Source organism: Sinocyclocheilus grahami, unplaced genomic scaffold (genome assembly GCF_001515645.1).
Source record: "Sinocyclocheilus grahami isolate Dianchi unplaced genomic scaffold, SAMN03320097.WGS_v1.1 scaffold87.1, whole genome shotgun sequence".
Classification (NCBI taxonomy): Eukaryota; Metazoa; Chordata; class Actinopteri; order Cypriniformes; family Cyprinidae; genus Sinocyclocheilus; species Sinocyclocheilus grahami.
Genome location: NW_015505266.1, coordinates 1937797 through 1961309, shown reverse-complemented (window position 1 = coordinate 1961309; position 23513 = coordinate 1937797). Strand labels below are relative to the sequence as shown.

Sequence of the window (23513 nt, the reverse complement as noted above, 5' to 3'; positions counted from 1 at the left end):
CTCTATATCTCTATATATATATATATATATATATATATATATATATATATATATATATATATATATATATAATTTTAAAATTTTTATTTAGATAATTACACAATTCAGTTTTTTTTGACTATTTAAATATCCCATAATAGTGTTGAAAATTTTGTATGTGTCTTCTAAACGTATGCATATAATTGTTTTTGTTGCTATGTTTAAATGCCTTAAATTTACTTACTCTAAATTACTTGTTTAATTGTGGTAAATATATAATGTGATAAATATAATATATTAACAAAATAACACATAACAGTGTAAAAATATCTTGTTCTGACTTTAATACCTTTCAATTCAATATATTAAGAGTTTCAGGCTCCCCTTTTTCTCGTTATTGTCATTTTCCCAGAGGCGTTGTGTAAAAGCAGATGTTTGTTGTATTTATCATATCATTGAAGGATGCAGAGGCTGAGGGCGTTTGTGTCTGGACTTCACATGCAGGTCTTTCTGTCAGAGATCGTCAGAATGGAACAAGTGATATAGTGAGGAGAAATGTGGGTCGAAGGACATGACGTTTATCTCTCTTATCGAGTCTCCTCTCCAGACTCGTTTCCAGAGGACAGAGCTCATTGAGCAGTTTGTCTGTTACCGTGTGATGCCCATATACAGACAAAAACACACAGACGTCTGTGTGTGTTTATAACACTGTTAAAACTGAGTGAAAGCTTGTTTTGATGTGTACATGACACGTAATCGTTCAGGACTCATAAGTAACTCTCATGTTATTCTCTTGAGTCTCCTGCATCGAATCTGTCCTGGTTCAGCTTTCCTCGCAGGAAGATGACGGTCATTTGAGATGCTGTTTCTCTTACAAACACACACACTCACAACAGGCCAGTCGTCTCGAAGGGATTGACACATACAAAATAGCAGACATAAATGCACAGAAATGTGCTGCGGATGTGGCTACATTTTTCCAATTGGATTACAGATGTTGATTCACTTCTCACAGCTGGGAAATGAGTGAAAACTCTCTTTGGCATCAAAATGTGGAAAACACTGTTACAACAAACTGAAATTGTTAAATCATTTAGTTTGAGCACAGTTTTACAGTATGAAAATATTTTTATTGGAAGAGTTTTTTTTTTTAAATTTTTTTAGATATTTTGTCTTACTCATTTATACAAAATGTGCAATGAATTAATTTATTGTATTTTAATCTGTCGGTAAATGTTATAGATCATATTTCACCTTATAAGCAAAAATATAAGAAATTATATTTGTATGACAATAATAATAATAATAATAATTATTATTATTGTTATAATAATCTAATTATCATTACTGTAATGGGAATAATATAAAGATACATTTTATTATTCATTATTATCTAAAGTAAAACTTGTTAGATACCTCCACGCAAAACATTATATCACGATAAGAGGAATTTTAGCATTTCACGGTAACGATAAATATCATGATAGTTATTTTTTATATCAAAATTTGTGATACCATAGAAATTTTAAAATTCTTGTCACTAGTGTCAACATCACAAAAAAACTAAGACTAGTCTAAATAAAAAAATAAAAAAACAACTCGAGCTCACTGGAGACAAGTAAACAGTCCGCATTTAAATAAGAAACGAATTGCAAGCAACAGGACACAAAAAAAAACTAGAGTAGAATGATTATAAAGTAATCAAATGTATAAAAACACTGCATATTCTTCACTGTGGAAAATAAATCTATATTCCTTCTTATTAAAGTTACAAAAGTGATTTAGTCAAGAGCAGTGAGAGATTTTCTCTCTTTTGTTTGATTAAAATGAATGACAGAAAGCAGGAATGTTAGACTGCTGTCACTTTAAGAGCTACCCGGATCCAATATACTGTTACACATGTGTTTTCTTTCTCAGCTGTTTGTTTTCACTTAAGATCTAAATTACTGTGTTTATGGATTCTTGCAAAGATGGGCATTTTGACACATACAAGTGTGTATTTAACCGTTCAAGGCCTATAAAGCGGCAAAATAACTCAATAGCCCCGTCTTCACGTGCCTCTCTGGACAGCGATCAGAAATGTAGTGAAATGTGTTCTCCTTCGCTGCTGATTGGATCTTTGCAGAGCTGTGAAGAAGTTTTTCATGATCAGATATCTCATACAAACACTCTTTTCCTCTGAATGTTGCTCGGCAACCAGAAGCTTGTTGGTTGTTGAGTTTCTCCCCAGAGATGGAAATCGCAGAGGTCGAGTCATTTCATGCGTTTCTCTTTGGGTTTAATGCACTTGTCTTATTTTTGGACAAAACGGTCACTGTAGTTTAACTGTTTTAAGCACAACACGGGTCATTCAAAATGCCAAGCAAAATTGAGTTTGGGCAGTTTATGTTGTTTCATGGTGATTTTCACAGTAATTCAGTTATTATTAATTAATAGTAATTATGAATTACACTAACAATCAGATTATTATAATATTCAATTATTAATAAAAATTGTATTATTTTTGTTAAACACCCAGTGTGCATTTTCTGAAAGTAGAACATGTAAATCTTGACATTTTCTATTTTTTCAGTGCTGTTTATTTTAAATATTTTTATTAATAGTAATTATAATTATTTATACTAATAATTGGAATATTATAATAAAATTAATTAACAACAAGAATTTTTATTAAGCACCAAAAGTGCATTTTATGAAAGTAAAACATATATGTCTTTTGATGTTGTTTTTTTTTCAATGCACAGTAATTTAAATATATTTAATTAGCATAATTATTATTACTGATTATATTAGTACTGTTTGCATAACAATATTAAATGATTAATTTAGTCTTCTTTTTAAAGCCATTGTGCATTTTATGAAAGTGAAGCAGTTTTTGAATGCACAGTAATTTAAATGTTATTTTTAATAGTTATAATTATTATTATTATTATTAATGATACTAGCAATTGGAATATTATAATATTTAATTAATAAAAACTATTTAATCATTTTTAAGTGCACTGTAAGTGCATTTTATAAAAGTAAAGTCACAGAAATTGAATATTATTGTATTAATAGTCATTATTATTCTTTATACTAACAATTTGAATGTTATAATTAAATTATTACAAACAAATTAATTATTTTTATTAAGCACCCAATAAGTGGATTTTCTGAAACAGTGATTTAAATAATGATTTTAATGAAAGGTAATTATTATTCTATAGACCATCAGAATATGTTGTCATAATGTTAATTAATTAATTAATAACAATTTAATATTTTTATTTAGTCCTTTCTATGAAAATGAAGCACGTAAATCTTGTGCATCACATATCACTTCTAAAAGAGGTTTATTTGTGGTTTGACCTCAGTGGTCTGTGAATGACCTCTGTCAGATGGACATTACACTGATACATTCACACATAGGCAAATATAGATTCCTCGTCACACTCGATCTGATCCCCAGAGGTCAGCACAATCGTTAAATACACACAATATGCTCCTTCTGATAAGACGTCACTATCCAGGAACAGGAAGTTACATGCAGTTAAACAGACAACAGACATCCTACTGTAATCTATTCTCATGTGGGCTGTTGTTATTTTCCATTCGATATGCAATCCCACAGCCATGACACATGCCATAATATTTGATCTGATTAAAATTAGTGACTCTTCTGTGTAATTTCAGAACATTGGTAAAAAAAAAGATAAATTCTTTTTATTTTACTTTTCCCACCATACATTATTTGCAGTTCCAGGTTCATTTCTGTTGGGAACTGAACCAAATTGCATCGCATTCTAAACTAAATATAAAGCACACTTTTTAGCTTCCTCTTTTTCCCCTTTTGAGAATAATGATTATTAATGTTTTGTTTTTTATTTTTAAGCCTTTTAGTGTTGAACGCATAAAATGCATAAAATCTTCGTAAAATGAATCCGTAATGATCCATATGGAACTGTCTTTTTTTCAGGCACAGGAGAAAAGAAACAACAGTCGAAGAAAGAAAAAATGAAGGAGCGCAGGGAAAGATGGCTTAACAGTGAGTATTTTTTCACCTACTCTTCTTTCTTTCCCGCAAAGGAAAATGCTCATGTGAGGCCATTTCTTTCATCGTGAACTGATCTCATGGGCCGAAGGGAACTTCAGAGATGGATCATTAACGCCGCACCCCGATTCTGACGCCTCTAATCGCTCGGGCCGATCAATGCGGCGTGTAACACAAGCTCCGGCCGAGGTGATTATAATTAGGATCTAATGGGGCTCACGGCTCCAGCCGAAACCCAAGCCTCAGACTGCATGTCGCATTGTCAGGAAATTAAAAAGGGGGGAGGATTCATAAAACTCAAAGACCTTCAAGGTCTTAACAAATGGTGTACAAAAACACTTGTATACAAGGTTAACAAAGTCATAACAGCAGTAGAAAAAACCAAAATGGCCACTTGTGAGATGAAAAATGACATTTATTTTGTGTTTGCAAAAAGACGTAGTGCTTCTGTCAAAGAAGTGCTTCTCTGTCTGTTTTTGTCTCCCCTACATGTACTTTGTTGTTTTTGGACTGAAGCATCTGCGGTGTCCTGCTTTCTGTCTCAGAGCTTCGGTTTGGTTTTCGATGGTCGGGTGACATCAGTCTGTTCCTGCAGGAGTTATTTTCTGTCTGAGGGCTGGACAGGAAGTCATACTGGATATAGGCTTACTGGAATCAACTGATCCTATTAAACCAACTACTTCTTTTTAAAAAGTGTGACCTACTGTAACTTTACTGTGATATGTTTCATTTGAGATATTATTTAAAACCAATTTATTTCTTTGATCCCTTGCCGTGATTAAAAGGAGATTTGTTTATTTGAAGTACTTTTATGTATAGGGATAGGTTTAGAGATATGGTTTATGTATTTTACGTATGTCATTTTATAATGTTTTTATTTTATGCTTTTGTTTTTTAAAATGAACTTGTGCCATTTTATTTTATACCTTTTGTTTTTTAAATATATATTTTATGCTTTTATAAATTTTTTTTTTTAAACATTTACCCTTTTATTTTACACATTTTTATCTTTGTGTTTATGCTTTTGTTTTTTTTAAAGGTTTTTAGGCAGTTTTTATTTTATGTCTTTTAAATATTTTTTTTTGTTTATATTTTATGCTTTTTAATTCCCTTATGACATTTTATTTAATTTAATTATATGAGTTTTATATGAATTTATGTTTTAGTTTTCATGGTTTTTATGGCTTTTTGTGCCTTTTTTCTATTTAATGGGAGTATGTTATTAAGTTTATTATTATTTTTATGATTCGGTTTTATTTTATGCTTTTTATACCTTTTTTAATATATATATATTTTTTTTATTTTATACATTTGTAGTTTTATTTTATGCCATTTTATTTTTTAATTCACTTTTATGCCATTTTATTTTTTACTTTTTACACATTTTTCATTTATACTTTAACACGTTAAAAAAGTTATGCCTTTAATATATTTATTTTATACTTTATTAAATTCTTTTTTTAATGTTTTGTTTTATACTCTTTATTTTATGATTTTCCTTGTTTTTAAATGATGCCTTTTTATGTATTCTAATTTAATTGTTGTTTAACTATTTTATTTTATTCCTTTTCATTCCGTTTGCCAGAGAACAGAAAATGACAAGGAGAAAAGGATTGGGAAATGGCTTCACAACTTCGCAACAGTTCAAAGAGCCTGTGTGAATTTGAATGAATATGTGAATATGTGTCTACTGCTTGTTGTAACCAGAAAAGCACTTTTTCATATGTAGTTTGTTTGTGTCTGTATCATCTCCAGAGATCAGTGCGATCAAGCTGGCGCATGAGATGCAGGTGGCGCAGGCGCGGAGGAAGGCCACACCCGTGGTGGGCGACATGAGACCGCTGGCAGATGCCCTTCCTGAACTCTCCCTGCTCCTCCCGTCTCTCAAAACCCCCGCCAGCGCACAGCGGAGAAACAAAGCGTAAGCCTCCGTTTTCTCATTACTACACACAAGCTCTGGGATAATTTATGCAGATTTGTGCATATTTACTGGCGTGAATGAGTGTCTCAAAACAACACGTCATACAAACAGATTTCATTCAACACCTCTTTCTCTTTTTTGTATTAATTTTCTGCAGACCAGTTTGAGATCTATAATTTTACTTAATATTTATAGTACATTTAAACAATTCATTTTTTCTATTTCCCCAGAAAGATACCTAATAAAATACCAAAAGCCAAATCATAATCTCAAACACATTACATTTTGTTTTACAAATTAATTCCGCATCAACAAAAATTAAAACTCTTAAGTAATCACAAATCACTGGAAGTCATGAAAATACATTGGTCAGGTGTGGGAACCCTGTAAGTAAACAAATAAGATATTTATATATGGAAACGTCATGTACATAAATACGATTTTAAAAAGTTTTGGATAAAAATTGAATCGGCTTGAAATTGGTCTTTAAGTTTAAGCATTATAGTCTTTTGTTAAATGTCGTCTTTTTATTCATTTTGATTTCAGTTTTAGTTATTTTAGTACATTAAGGTAAACTAAATGAAATTAATAGAAATGTTGCCTTGGCAACTAGCTAAAATAAGTTTGTTTTTTTTTGTTATTTTATTTGAAGTGACCAAAACGTTTTTATTTTGTTTTCGTTAACTATAATAACCCTGGTGTTAAAATGTAAACCTTGAACAGCAGACAAAACTCTTCAGTCTTTGATATTTTTGGCAATCCCCCATAAGCATATTACAGTAAAAAGTACATTTATATCGCACACAGGCTCTAAATGTATTTCTTGAGAAATGAAGCATGCCACGTGTCGACAGCAGTCACGCTGTTTTGTAGATGAATCGAATTAGGCTGAGCACACAACTCTGAAAGACAAAATGTTTCTCACAACTGTTTAATTGCTTTGATTCAAACCACATTAGTCTGTTTTCTCAGTTTGTTTGTGGTGTTTTATCTGTTTGTCATTTGATGTGTTGTGAAGTCTTGCTTTGTCTTGCATGAGTAATAAATAACACTTGTGTGAGGAAAGCCTGTGCTCTGAAGAACTTCAAAGCGTGTCTTCAAACATGCCTCTAAATATTTATATATAAAACAATTGAGCTTTTTTTCTGACATGTTTTTTTTTTAAGTTAATTAAATAATAATAATAAATATTCAATTAAACAATAAATAATAAATATAAATTGTTCTGCATGTAACACAATTGTTTGTTCTTGTTTCTCGCCACAGTTTGGTTAAGAAGAAACCAGAACCCACAAACTTCAGCTTGATGAAACCAGCCCAGAAAAGAAAACTACTGTAAGATAATGGCTTCCCTTTTATTTCCAAGCTTTGCTAATGTTAATTTCACATTAATTTCACATTCACATTTCACATGAATTTTATTTCATCAATCATTTAGCACCACAATTTTTATAAAAACCTGGTGGTTAATGGAAAAATCTCACAAAACATGTCAAGAACAAGGTCATATTTCACTCAGAAACAAAAAATGAAATTATATATTGCATAAAGAGACAATAAATCCTAAATAAAGCCAATTTTGATTAATATTATATATTTTTTAAATTATTGTCATGACAGTTAAGCACATTCTTTGTTGAATTCCTCATAAAAATAAAAAACAATAAAAAATAAAATAAAACGTAAAATACAAAATCATAATGTGAGGTAAAAAGATAAATTCTTAATTAATTAAAAGAAGTAATACCCTGTGTTTTGTAATACATACTGTTTAATATGCGTAAGATGCAGCAATTATTCAATTGCAAGCCATTTAAAACAATTTATTTGACACTAATTGTGTGCTAATTTTTAATGCAAAATATAGTTTCCACAGGATAATATAAAAAAAGACACTAATTGCAAATGTGGCTACTATTATTGGTGAGAAGAAAGTATTAACCTTCAATATTTTTGCATTATTGTCATGACAATTAAGCACATCACATTAATAAAAAAAATATATAAATTATTAAAAACTTTCTGAAAATTATTATTTGCAAATTATTTATCATTTAAGTAAAAAACATTATTTAAACATTTATTATTATAAAAAAACATGTTAATCGATTTATTGTAAATTACTTGATTTATATAAAATTATTTCAATAAAATAACCGAAAATAAAATTGTATGCAAGTAATGTTACTACTTGTTATATAATGTTACTACTGTCTATCTATCTGTCTGTCTGTCTAGATATTTTAACAAAGTCAAATGAATTGTTATATTTGTGTGGTTCCAGCGAGACTGAAGCATCTCACTTTAGCGAAGCCATGAAAAATCCCGCCTTCAAGATCAACCCTTTAGCTGCGGTTGGTGATCACCTGCGAAAACGACTCAAACAGGAAGACGAACGGAGTTAATCGCGACTCTGCTGCGCCGCCCTGTTGGTAGAGTTCAAGAACTGTATTTATCATACGCTGGTACATCGAAACAAACAAATACAGTAAAACCGGTTTTGGACTTCATAACAGAAATATGAAAATGAAGAGGAATCCAGAGATTTGCATAACTTGCTTTATCTGACATGCATAAACACTATGGAGGAATCGGTTTATCGCGGTTTCTCAGTGTCATTTCGAAAATGAGTTTTATGAGTAAAATGAATTGCTTTAATAACCATGTTGTCTGTTCCACGTGCTCTTGGTAAGATAAAAATAAATCCAGTGGAAAATGATTACGCATATGTTTTTTTTCTTTATTAGCAGCACATGCTAAGAAAAGCTTGACTTGTAATGTTAAAACGGTCAAAAAATTCCATAGGCTTAACCTGAAAATGATGCATTCCTAACTATGAAATTGACTCTACCTTCTGCTTTCGTTCATTGCATATCACAGACAAAAGCCTCTAATTAAAGCAAGATCTGATATATCAGATGTTTAGCATGTGCTTCTGTATTTCCATGGCAACACATTGCAAAAAGAAGGAAAGGGTGGCAGTGGCTTCAACACTTTTCAGAGATAAAAGAGAAATGGGAACCCGAAGCCTGCCATTAACCTGACTTCTCTTAATGGCTTCATGAGCGCAGACTGTAGGGGCTCTTGGATGTCTGATATTGAGGAGGACCTTCTTTTGGATCTCGTTTCAGCCAAACTGGATCCACTTCGCAATCCCATCAAACACTTGGTTGCAGAAAACTCTACATTATAGAATAACAGAAGCACATATGTAATGTTTGTGATTAAGTGAGTGAGGAATGTGGGTGTAGATAGTAGATGTTCTTCACCCACACAAGATTCATCTCGGCGTGTTCTTGTCGGTTTGTCCTAAATCCATTTATTATTGGATAAGATACTAAATGGTGAAATGTGTATGATTTCAATGACCTATAGTTAAATGAAAAGCAACATTTCCATATTAATATCTGCTCGGCAATAATCCTAGCCACATTTGCAATCAGTACAATCAGTACAATGTCGTTTTGTCAAATTAATTGTTTGCAATTGAATTAATTCCTTATTCAAATAATTATGTAAAATGTTATATAAATAATATATAGTTACGAAAGCACCACATACCTTACAAGATTAGTTTTATTTTATCTAGGTAGTAGATCATGTTTCTTTTCTTTTTTTTTCTTCTTTTTTTTTTTTTTGCGTGTTTATTAATTACTGTGGCATTTATTTATGAACCTGGTCAGTAGTCATTACAATATTTATTCATTTTTAGACATTAAAAGTGAGTGCTTTATAATACTTAATTTAACTTCATGTCTAACACAAGAAAAAACTTCAGAGTCTATATTCAAAACATAACATGAAAAGGTAAGTGTTGTATAATGTACAATAGCTAGATTAAAATGAATTATGAGTATTTGTACAACTGATTATAAGGCGAATTACGACTCTCTCAAAATCTGTCAAGATTGGGCAATAATGTAAAGGAAAGGCTTTATAAATATGTTTTTTTTTCTTCTTTTTTTTTTTTGCGCGTTTATTAATTACTGTGGCATTTATTTATGAACCTGGTCAGTAGTCATTACAATATTTATTAATTTTTAGACATTAAAAGTGAGTGCTTTATAATACTTAATTTAACTTCATGTCTAACACAAGAAAAAACTTCAGAGTCTATATTCAAAACATAACATGAAAAGGTAAGTGTTGTATAATGTACAATAGCTAGATTAAAATGAATTATGAGTATTTGTACAACTGATTATAAGGCGAATTACGACTCTCTCAAAATCTGTCAAGATTGGGCAATAATGTAAAGGAAAGGCTTTATAAATATGCACATGGAATGTGATTTTATTTTCTCGTGACATTATTTTTTTATGACAGCTAAGCACAGGTTCCTATTAATTCTCCCACTATGTTAGTGTTCATTGATTTACAGTATTTAAAAAAAAAATTTTTTTACAGTTATACGAAAAAAATACTGTATTATAGTAATGAGATTTTTAGTCTTAATGCACATTACACAAGCTTAATTTTCATTTTGGTCTCTCATTCTTGCAGCGTTTCTAAAATAAAATGTGGCTGTTATATAAAGCAATATGCGTCAGTAGATGGAGGCGGCCACTGCTCGCGTCCTGATTCCTCCTCGACTCCTCTTCATCCTTCAGCGGGTCAGACTCGCACCCCAGCTGAGTGAGTCACACACACACACACACACATGGGGTCAGGACCCACCACAAGCCTTCATTCATTAAGTCTTCATCAACAGTCTCAAATGTATGCATTTTTTATATATAAAAATATGTATCTATAAAGTTCTCTATTTTTATCTAAATGTAAAATAATATTTATTTACGCACATTTGGATTCAAATACAAAATAATCCAGCGATGGTTAAGCATCTGTTTCAGACGATCAGTTAGTCAGATACTATTTTTCAAGTAGCCTTTATAGTACGCAACGATTTAATCCAGCAAGTGCCATCCATAAATACAAAAAAAACAAAAAACTAATTTTGCATAAAAATATATAATGAGTGTCATGATGAAAAGGTGAAAATTGTGTCTGGTGTTACTTTTGGTTGGTCAGTCACACTAATTAATTATATAAATACATATTTTATTTATAACAGGCCTACACATTTTAATATATATATATAAATAAGTAAACATTCGAATAAATCAATAAAAAGATTTAAATGTATTTTAATGTACAGAAGTACATTCTGCTATTTTTACATGTATAATATATAGGCTAAGCATATATATATATATATATCAGATTTCTTTTTTTAATAAGAATGCAAAAGAAGCTTAAAAAATGAAGAGAACAGGAGTAGCCCTATACTGTAAACAGAACAGAATAATCATGCAGCTTTTAAAGAAAGAATCCGGTAATACAGATTGTGGGAGGAGAGAATGATGTTATTTATCGATAAAATATGTCGTTTGACTTTTAAAAAAAAATGGCATCCATCTATGTATCTTTAACTATGATAGGTACTAAAATCTATTTTATTATCTATAATCTAAACAGTCTTTTTTTCTGATGTTCAGGTAGCCTCTCTAAATTTCTCCGTATAAATGAAAGCATACGACCGTTGCTCTGACCAATCAGCGCTAGAATTTGGCCCGTCGAGCTCTGACGCGCCAATCAAATGACGGAGAGTAGAAGAGCCCGCCCATTCTCTGGCCAATCAGGTGTCCGCGTCGGTTAGTACTCCTTTACATCACTGTATTCGTCTCTCAGATGCAAACGCGCATAATTAAATGTCTCGCGGTGTGTGATATACAGTGAGGCTCCGCGTGCCTTAATTCAACGGGTGTCGAGAAAAACTGCACGCCAACATATTCATTTATCTTTTATTCGGCATTTACCTTTGATTTCTTGAACGCTTTTTGTTCATCAGGATTCATCTCATCCCAGGATATCAACCCAGCATCACACTGTGAGTAATATTCACATTTATTCACGGACAAAATGATATATGCAGTGCTTTCAATTTACATTATCGTGTGTTTTACCAATACTACAGGATGCCTGTATCAAATAAATAATGATGCATATTAATGAGTGGTCCGTTATCTACAGTTCAGCATCCAGTGGTCCACGAGCTTCAGAAATGACTTATGGTCATATATAAATACTGATGTGGTTGCTTATGTTTTGTGTTATTCAAATCCCTAACCAGACAAACTGACTTGCAACCAAATGTATGGTTGATCAGCAATGACTGATGAGTTTTTGGACACCCAAGTCAAAGGAGCATCTGTCCCAACATGCTTTTGTCTCTCATGAGGGCCAGCAGTTGGTTTCTGTGCACTGTTATGGACATGTTTTTATTTTTTTTTACACGTATATCTGAGATTATACATGCCGATGTTTTAAGTTATGGTGTATTTAAAATAATAACAATAATAATAGACATATTACATTATGAAATTACTTTGGTAACACTTTATTTTAAGGTGCCTTTGTTACACATGTTACATACTATTAAAATAACACTTAATTATGCATAATTACTTGCAAGTAACCCTAAACCAAACGCTAATCCTAACCCTCACCATATAGTGAGTACATATAGTTAATTAATATTACTCAGTACTTAAATGTATAGTTACACTGTAACAAGGACACCTTAAAATAAAGTGTAACCATTAATTTTGTCTAAGGAGGTTATTGGTTGATATTCATATCTATATAACATTTTATATATAGTACAATTTATAATAAATAAAATATTATATATATATAGACGCTGAAAACGGCTTTGTTCTTCTTGTTTGGATTTACACGTATATCTGAGATTATACATGCCGATGTTTTAAGTTATGGTGTATTTAAAATAATAACAATAATAATAGACATATTACATTATGATATTACTTTGGTAACACTTTATTTTAAGGTGCCTTTGTTACACATGTTACATACTATTAAAATAACACTTAATTATGCATAATTACTTGCAAGTAACCCTAAACCAAACGCTAATCCTAACCCTCACCATATAGTGAGTACATATAGTTAATTAATATTACTCAGTACTTAAATGTATAGTTACACTGTAACAAGGACACCTTAAAATAAAGTGTAACCATTAATTTTGTCTAAGGAGGTTATTGGTTGATATTCATATCTATATAACATTTTATATATAGTACAATTTATAATAAATAAAATATTATATATATATAGACGCTGAAAACGGCTTTGTTCTTCTTGTTTGGATTCCAGTCATAGTTTAAGGAAAAACAATCTAAACCACTTGCCCGGGCGAGTATGAATTCTGCAAGTAAAGAAGCGAGGTGCGCAAAGACGTGGAATTGAGCCTGGTTTGATTCAAATGAAAGAAAACAAAAGGCAGTTTGCCAAACTTTGATCTTTCATAAGAGCTCTTTAACAGAAATTGCATTTGGTTAGATGATCTTACTGAAGTGCTGAGAAGCAGCCCGTTTTACATCAAACAGTTTAGAATTAGGATGAGAATATACTAAAGTTCTCTGGTATTTCCATAACACAAATTGCACATAAGCCGCATTAATATCATCTTGTGTAAAACAACCACAGGCTCAGTAGCCTGTGCAAAATCTGCTTTTTTTATTTTGCAAAATAATAAAAAAGAGGCACTGTAAAAATTTCAGTATTTTTTTTATTATTTAATATAACATTATTAGATGTTTAATATGTAATATTTTCTATTTTGTTATGTACATTTTCAGTTTAAATAAGTAAATAAATAAAACATTTTTATTCATAATTCATAATTAATTATTTATTATTTAATACTGTCCTGATATTAACATATTTAACAATCCATAATGTTCAACAGTTTCCATCTTCGCATCAGTGTATTGTAGTCTTTGTCCTGGTTTGTCCTAAAGTGAACCTGCCCACTGCTCTTGACCATTAAATACCTAACACTTTTATAACCTCGTAACATCAGCTTACGCATGTCTTTTATCTTGGAAAAACTCCTCTTTGTCTCAGTTGTTGGTTTCCTCTTCCTGGTTCATTCCACCTGTTTGTCATGTGTTTGCTGCTTCCTTATGCTGGAATCTAACCATGAGCTTATTGGTGAGTGTGTTGTTGTGGTTGGTTTTTATTATGTATTTTCATATCCAATTCATTTTTTTATTTTTTATGAATTTTAGTATATATATATATATATATATATACATACATACATACATACATACATTCATACATATATACCAGCCTGCATTTGCCAAAAGTGCATTTGGCATTTGCCTCTTAATCAGATTTGGAGAAATGTAGCATTACATCACTTGCTCTGCAGTGAATGGGTGCCATCAGAATGAGAGTCCAAACAGCTGATAAAAACATCACAATAATACACAAGCAATCCAAACGACCGCTCTAGTTCGTCAATTAATGTCTTGTGAAGTTCAAAGCTGCGTGTTTATAAGAAACAAATCCAGGCCGTTTTAATTTATGAAGTCCATAATCAATGATAACTTAAAAGTTCATCCGCTTTTGTTCTCTCGCATCAAAATCCACTGGCACATTTGTTTAAAACTGTTTTGGGCTGTTTTCACCTGTAAACAGTGCTGGATATGTGCATATTTCTCTCCTGATTCAGAAGAGATTACTTTTTCACTAGAAAGAAATATTAGACTGTATCCATATTAATATTAGTATTTAAGCAATGGTTTGGAGATAAAGACATCTGAATAATTTATTTGTTTCTCACAAACAGTTTTTTGGTAATTGATGTTAATTGATGGACCGGAGTGGTGTGGATTACTTGTGAATTATTGTGATGTTTTTGTCAGCTGTTTGGATTCTCATTCTGACGGCACCCATTCACTTCAATGGATCCATTGCTGAGGAGCTGATGAAATGCAACAGTAAATATCTCCAAATTTGTTCCCATAAAGAAACAAACTGAATTCAAACTGATCTTGCATGGCCTGAGAGTGAGTTTTAATTTTTGGGTCAACTATTCCTTTAAAGATCATTGGCTGATGCTTGTGGTTGATTTTTTCGCATTGAAAACAAGTTAAGCACATTGCATTGTGGGATACACTGTGCCATGCAGTGCGCTCTAGAAGTATACTGTACTTTTTGGTGAATACAGTAATGAAAACGGTGCAAAATGTGATGTAGTTCCAGCATCTAATTAAACAGGCCATGTTAACTAGCCAAACCATGATCCCTTTGGTTAATAACTGAAGCTAATTAATCAACCAGAAGCAGATGATCTGAATAATATCAACATAAAACACAGCGTTACAGCAGGTGGACGTTTAGCGCAAGTTTTTGTGTTGAAGTGGCTCTTCTCTTCATGATAAGGTGAATTTATAGTTCCCCTCTTTTTTGGAGTCACGAGCCAGCTGTTAGCAAAGACAACTGAAGCGCCTCTAGCTGAATCATCAGGTCACGAAGCGTGAATCATCGTTTTTTTGCCTCATCATGGTTTGCGTGAGAGGCACTCTTTCTGTATTTTACACTGTTGTAGTTTACTTTTTCACTCAAAAACACTAAAAGTGTTAGTCTTTAGGTTTCTTGTACTAAATATGTCAAACTTTATGTGGAAGATTTCACATTTTGAGCAACTGTCGCTGAGGGGGATGAGAATGCTAATGCTAACAGACAGCTTTCTTGGGTTTTTCTCTAATCTGTGGGTTGAATTATAGAAAATAGTAGTTGTGGTTTTGTTGTTCAAGCATGACAAACTGTTTCCATTGAAGCATTGATCTTTATTGAGTGCTTTACAAGAGAGAAGAATATTTAATCCATCGCTTTAATGATCTTCTGTCAGGCGACTCCATCTACAGCAAATAAATGAGGTTTTTGAGAGCTGAGAGTTGAGTAAAGACGGATTACAGAAGATTTGACTGTTTAGTTTGATCTACGATGTGGGACTTTAAGACAGAAAGAACACTGGAAATGCCTCTTTCTAGGTCTAGTTCTGTGAAGCAGCTGTTTAATTAAAACTAATATGCATATAGCCTGTATATATATGTGTGTGTGTATGATTTTGACATAAACTGGTAGCTTGGGTAACATTAGGGGGTATTAATATCGTTTTCATTGTGAGATTGATATTGTGTGCATTTGACGAATAAGGCTCATGTGCGGCTGGCACAGCGAAACATTAGTTCGTCCCCCTTCAGATACGATTAGATTTGTAGGGACTCTGTGAACTTATTCAACAGGAACATTTTAATTAGATTTCTCTAGAGTAGGTCAAACCACTTTTTTGACATTTGTTTTCAAGCTTGTTTTCCCCGGATTATAATAAGGATGTGCAAAAATTTACTTTTTATTTTTATTTTTAAGTAACTATGTGGTTTGCCTGCACATCTAGTTGAATAATTGATTTTTATAGAAGCCCTGTTTAATTGATTTTTAAATATTATTAAAATTAAATTCAATATTAAATTATTATTATTACTTGCATTATATATGTATTTTTTAAAAGTGTTTTTAGTACTATACGATTTTTTCTTTTTTTAAAGTTTGAGTAGTTTTTTTTTAGAAACGGATGCAATAAATACAGTGGTTTTTTTTCTCTTTATAAAAATTAAAGCTACTTTATGAATCATGCTCTGATCCGCCTTTGTCGCTTCCGATACCAATTCAGTTCAGTATTGGCCGATACCGATTCCGATCCGATACCAGTGAAGTTTTTTCCCCTCATTTAAATAAATGTAGAATTTATATATCTCTGTGTGTGAAACTGATAATCATTCTTTCACAATCTACTAGATACAGACTACTTCATTATAAAGAAAAATAAAACAAACATATCTAATGTTTGTAAAATGGTACAACTTTTTAAATATCTGAAAGTACATCAGGCAGTCAAGCATTATAATATGATAATCAAGTATTATTTAATAATAGAAGTTTAGTAATTAGAATTAAAACTTGGTAACCATGAACTTAGGACTGGTGCTGGTGCTTTTTTTGGGTCATTCAGTGTTCCTGTAAAAAAACCGAACAATAACACTGATAAGATATTATTATTATTATACGCATTCTACTAATAAGAACAATATAAAAACGCACTAAGGATTAATGAGCTACTGGGTTCATGAATATTAATCAGGTTGTGTGCGTTCGCTCGAACTGATTCGCTGAAATCAAAACAGGGATGATAATAGGTGAGCACCAGCCAATGAGATTGTCATTTGCGCATTAGTTCCACCCACTACAGGAAAACCCGGCAGTTGTTAAAAGCTGAAGAATTCCAAAGGAACTCTGTTATTTTCACAGGAAAATACAACAAAAGCCACAGCGGAGAAAAGAGTTTGTGTGAACTTTAATGTAAGGACTTAAATATTCATATGTAGCTCACATTAAGCTATCGTATGGCTTCAGAAGTAACACAGAATAATTCGCACAATCGGAAAAAAAAATAAATAAATTCTCGGATTTGGATCGGCTCGTTCTGCCCGATACCCGATCCGAGAAAAATGGCACTATCGGAACCGATACCCGATATGAATATCGGATCGGCGCATTCCTAGTATTAATTTAACAGATCACAGTGTAAATATGCAGATTTGTAAAAAAAAAAAAACGCTTTCAAAGAATCAAAAGGAAAGTGATTGTTCAGATCATTCTGTAAATACTAGCTAATAATTTTTCATATAATTACAGATATTTATTTAACTTTATTTAATTTCCATTTTTTTTAAATTGCATTTAATTACATTTTTTGTTATTTTTGTTTGCATTTTTAACTTAATCTGTATTTTTCACTTATTTTTAATACTTTTTATTTAAAATATTGTTATTATTTAAATTATTATATTCTTCTTTTTGTATTTTATAATAATTTAAATTGTTTTGACGTATACAATGTATTTTTGGCTATTGCTACAAATAAACCCGTGCTATTTATGACTGGTTTTGTGCTCCAGGGTCTCACACACACACACACACACACACACACACACACACACACACACCTTGAGTGCCACTGCGCTCAACAATGCAGCCCAAACGACGTAACGGGCAACGTGCTGTCTGCCCAGCAGCCCTGCGATAACCTCCCTTGCTGGTGTGTGTCGAAAGACAATGATCTTGTATCGACGATAGCCAGAGATATTGTCAATTACATCAATTATTGGCAATATTAAGAGGGTTTGGCATTTACAATTAATGTCGTCCTGTTACATTATTATTTTTATTAGGCCTATTATTGTTATGAAGTTAGTTTTATTATTCAATTAAAATTATAATTAATTTGCCCCGCAATAATTCCCAAATAACTGACGTGCTGCGAGGATAACAAAAGATTAGGCTATTTACTCCTCAATTAAAATTCTTTTAAAACAGGTCTATACAATGAAATATAGGCCTATGATTAAAATATTAACAATATTCAAAAACAACCTGTTTAACACAATGTTTCTTCAAATTTTTTTCACTATGTAATATTAGAAATAATTAGCTATATACCATTATCAGCATATTATTCGTCTCTCGTCGTCTCTGAGAGAATATGCGACGTCAGATGCCGAAAGCTCCATTATTCCGTTTTTACTTTCACTTTCTGCATAGTGAATTGACTGACATTAAGACGTTCACCGGCATAACTTTTGCGCAAAGTTTGCACGTTGCTTGTGTGATATCCATTGGCTCGCCTTCATGGTTTAAAACAGAAATATTCCCAACATTGCGACATAACCAATTACCCCCAACCCATATCGAAAACGTACCAAACCGTGACCGCTGACTCCTAATGTTTTTAATATTCTTCATATTCTCTATGGTGGTCAGTTCATACTGATAGAAATGAATCTTTTCCAATAAGTTTTAACAGATTTTTACATTTTATGGACATTTTTACCTTTATAAAGCCATTTTTTCTAAAAGTGTCCATTATCTTTTGAGTCAAATTCTTACATTTAATCAGGGAATTAGAATAATAAGACATTTGGGCTGTTACCAAGCAAATGAAATCAACACAGAAGATGCATCTGAAGTGGCAGTTAGATGTATTTACACACATGTATTTTGTTTAATGCAAGACATGAATGCATTTAACTTGCAATTACAAATGCATAAATAATGTTTTGATATATTAAACATAAAACGTTGAATACTGATATTTGAAATGATTTAAAACATGAAAAAAAAAAGCCGAAATTAAAACCGCCAGCAGGTGGCAGCAAATCTCTCTTAATAAGTGCGTCATTGCGATTGAACCGAATCATTTAAACGGTTGATTCATTCAAGAACGAAACACCGTCATGTTGCTCAGAGACACAAAACAGTGCTGTGGCTGTATTCTGAATGATTTTTGTTGGCGAAATAGAGCAAAAACAAGCAATATGGTGTCTAAAACGTAAGTCTCTTAATTAACTTATTGTTTATTGAATTCAATGTAACATTTGTAATCATGATAATTTTTGGAGAAAAACGTCACTCTTCGTGTGAAATTGAATAACTATATGAAGTGGTATAAATATATACATTTTCTGCCATGTCTTGAATTTGTGAAAATTCTAAATGCATTTTAATAGACTGAATCATGCAGTGAAAGAACGCACTCTAAATGCGCACACGCACTAGTCTAGACTTCACGTAATGTATGTGTGCGCCCTGTAGGGATGTTTTGAATGGTTTTTGCAAAATACTTGATAATGTCAAATCGCACATCGTTAAAACAACAATTACGATATTATTGCAGACAATATATATCGCACACCCCTATGTGTCGTATCGAACCGAACCGTCGGGCTGTTGCGATAGCCGCAATACCGCGCTACTGACGAGCAAACCGCAGAGGAATGCAAGAAGCGCAGCAACCACGATTTTTGAGTGTTTTCTTTTTTCGTAAGGTTATGCCCTTCTCGTTTTACACTTCGTCCATGTGGACTGAATATTAAACAAGTTAGTATTGATAACATAATGTGTACCATGCTGATTTGTACAGAGGCTCTGTAGATTTGCACTTAACAAGCCTAAACAGACAGTGAATGAGAGAGAGATCGACTGAGCGCGTGCGATTACTTGCGTCTGTCCTCCAGGCCGAGTCATATATATTTGTGAAAATAGGTTGTCATGTCCAAGGAAAGCGAAATCTCGGTCTTAACATCGACGCATAGCTGGTCAGCTGAGTCTTCTAAAGTGGCGCTCAAAGTTCAAGTGATTTCAACAGCGTGTTTCATTATGTCTCTTTGAATGAATGAATCCGCGTTTTTGAACGTGTAGTTGAATGACAGTCCAGTCATGACAGTCTAGAACACGCGCAGGTGGAAACATCAATAGAAAGTCTCTAGTCCAGTCAGATTAGAAGATCAGATTACAACTAGGCTAACTGTTATACATATAGGCTAACGATAGCCTAACGATCTTAATGTCAGGTTTATGTTCTGTTATGTGGACCATTATTTTGTCATTCTCTTCTGTTTACTTCACTTGCTGTTTCAACGCTATTTGGTTTCGGTTTCAGTTGTTTCTGTATATGACCTCGTTAGATATATTGTAACACATACACACACTGATATATATATATATATATATATATATATAAAAACTATTTTCTTGCCCCCCCCGACTCAAGAGTCAAATGTCGCCCATGTATGTATGTATATATATATATATATATATATATATATATATATATATATATATATATAACACTATATATTTAACACTTACAAGATTTTAATTATTTTATTTCTTGTTATTTTATGTATATTTATATGTATTTTTTAATAAACATTTTATTTTTATAATTTTTTATTTATTTTTTAAAATGTAATTACTGTTTAATAAGAGGCTGGTGGCTGTTTATTAATAGTGCTAAAACTCACTTAAACATTTAGCTTTTATTTAAATTTTTGATTTAAATTTATTTACATGCGTTTTATTTAGCCTGCACTTTAATTTTATTTTAATTTGTATTATGGCATCACTTTTAAATACTTTTTATTTAAATTATTCATTTTAATTTGCATTCTTCTTGTATTATTTTTAGATTTGAATTGAAATGCATTTATTTTTATTTGGTATTATTATTATTATTAATTACTAGTTAATTTAATTATTTTATTTTTTATTGTTGAATAAGAGACCAGTAGCTGTTTATTAACTGCTTAAACTCATTTTTAACATTTCATAACACTTAACATTTAGCTTTTACCAATGTTTCAAAAGAACAACGAATTTCAGCACAATTCGGCAGGCATGGTTTTATGTGTCCTTTATTCAGTCAATGGTAATGTCATGTCAGGGCTTGTATTTGTGTTCACACATGTGGGCTCTTTTCACAGCAGGTGCTGGTTTATTGTGTGTGAGTTGAGTTTTTAACTCTTTCTTCAAGATGTTTGCTAACTCCGGTTTTCAGCCCTCCTAATATGGTGTTAGTTAAAGTAACTTAATAGTCTTACTTTAAAGGGGTCCTATTATGCTCTTTTACAATGTCTTGAATTTGTTTTGGGGGTGTACTAGAACATGCTCTCATGTTTGGTGTTTTTTTTACATAATTTACATGATTACAATACCTTTCTCTAGTGCTGTGCAATATATCAAAATGATCGAAATATCGCAAATGTACATATCGCAATATGCATATCGCTACAGCTTACAATATTTGGGGCCATGAACAAAAGACAAAGAGAAAATCACTCACTGCTCTTACCTAAATAACTTTTGTAGCTTAAATAAGAATCAGTGCATATTGAATTCAAAGAGTAAATACTAAGCAGTGTTTTATTTTTCCTTTTTATTATTCAGTTCCTAAACTCATGTTAAAATGACATTTTTATGTAATGCTCGAGTAAAACACATACCGTTCACTTTCAGAAGTTGTTGTAGGGGTGCTTTCATTTTAGAATCAGAATGAGCTTTATTCACCACTTAGGTGTGCGCAAACACAAGGAATTTGTTGTGGTTTTACAGGAACTCTTGGTACATACATACATACATACAAACATATATATCATTTTAGAATCAGAATTAGCTTTATTCACCACTTAGGTGTGCGCAAACACAAGGAATTTGTTGTGGTTTTACAGGAACTCTTGGTACATACATACATGCATACAAATACCCATATATATATATATGACACAAGATAGTTATAGAAGTTCACAGAAATGACACGGCAACAGCTGAGTAAAACTGTTTCATCTGAGCATGTGGCACTTTAAGCATTATCGTATCGCATATCGAATATCGCATTATTTAATGAGTTATCGAATTTTTCTTCAATATCGCACAGCCCTACCTTTCTCCCCAGTCTGGCACAAACAGCTCGATTAGTTCCGGGTTTGATGAAGGCCCGCCTTCCAAAAAACGAAATGTGCTGTGATTGGTTAGCTGTCCCAGTGCGTTGTGATTGGCGAACAGTTTAGACAGTGTTTAAGTACTGCAACGCCCCTTGCCAAAGAAGCAAGTTCTGTCTGCTCCGGTTTAGTTAAGGATTGCGTCAATATTGCCATATCAATTTGAGCCGGATTCAGACCCCGACAATACTGAACAAGAGGATCGCGCAGAACCTTTGCACGCACGGATATTGCAAGACATATTAGAGTGGTAACGTTATTATTGTTGTTTTTTTTTGGCTAAATCACGTTTTAGATAGGATGTCAACAACTGCTTAAAAATAATTGCATTTGTTATGTACAGATAAGTGCATATGTATTATTTTTATTGTTATTTAATTCTAACATTATAACATGAATTGCAGTGAAACTGTTATACAGTTGAATTTATTTATACCATAGTCCAGCGTTTCCCAGGCGGGCGGCATATATATGCAAACTCATTCTCTGCCAGCAGGAGGCGCTGTTGGAGTGGTAGAGATCCAGGTTTCCCTGGTAACGGTTCTTTCTGTTTCAATTATTCTCATAATTGAAGTGTAAATTCTGCAGATTACAACATTGTCCAGTATTGTACTGTCAGCAATTTATTATAAAAACGTTTTCATAATTTTAACATACTTATTTACATATATAATTATTCAGGTGCATGTGTAATAACTTGCGAAAACTTGACGCTGCAGCAGTGGCGTAACTTAGTAATGACGGGCCCCAGTGCAGGCAATTACGACGGGCCGCCTGGGGTGCACGGTTATGAAGCGCATACAAACACACACAGCGCTCATGTCTAGAAGGGAACCCATATAAGCAAATTTGTGCCTAACCTACTTAATTTAGACCAACTAAAATCAGTATCTAAATAAATAATTCACATATCAGACAAAATTGCGTTGCAGCAAATCCTTTAAATGTTAAGGTATTTAGAGCAGAGCAACATAAAAATCTGAAAAAATATAATCTGGCCTGTTTAAGGCTTTTCCTAATTTTTATAGTTTAGTGATAAATAAATGACTCGCCATCTCCTCATTGGACGTGCCTTTAGAGAGAAATGCATCTTTTCGGATTACATAATGAAAGAGTTTTCGATTTGAATTATTTCTTTTTAAAGTAGTAATTTAAAGCTATCTATAGATCTATTTATCATATATATTTATCATATCTGTGACTCAATTCGTTGAGTTTCGGTTCATCGTTGTGAAGCGCTCCCGTTCGAGACGAGAAGGCAAGCACATCCTCTGTTTTCCTATTTATTTTATAAAAGCACAACGTTTTGTTGATATTGTGAATGCACACAAATAAAAGTAGACCCTTTACATTTCCGAATGTA

General features: G+C 32.2%; 2 protein-coding genes across 4 annotated transcripts in view; both read left to right on the top strand.

Moving 5' to 3' along the window:
* LOC107586963 (protein FAM207A-like) overlaps window positions 1-8655 on the top strand; it is a 13572-nt gene extending 4917 nt beyond the window's left edge. Inside the window, exons 3-6 of the mRNA XM_016274545.1 lie at window positions 3938-4006; window positions 5768-5933; window positions 7200-7268; window positions 8218-8655. Coding sequence (XP_016130031.1) covers window positions 3938-4006; window positions 5768-5933; window positions 7200-7268; window positions 8218-8338 — 425 coding nt within the window. The 3' untranslated portion in view covers window positions 8339-8655. The remainder of the gene's footprint in view (window positions 1-3937; window positions 4007-5767; window positions 5934-7199; window positions 7269-8217) is intronic.
* A 3019-nt stretch (window positions 8656-11674) lies between these two features.
* Window positions 11675-23513, top strand: part of LOC107586961 (double-stranded RNA-specific editase 1-like) — a 40654-nt gene continuing 28815 nt past the window's right edge. For 2 of the 3 annotated variants that reach the window (XM_016274540.1, XM_016274539.1), the window contains exon 1: window positions 13901-13955. In XM_016274540.1, coding sequence (XP_016130026.1) covers window positions 13928-13955 — 28 coding nt within the window. In that variant the 5' untranslated portion in view covers window positions 13901-13927. Of the gene's footprint in view, window positions 11824-13900; window positions 13956-23513 lie in introns of those variants that run through there. The other variant, XM_016274541.1, reaches the window with a different exon arrangement.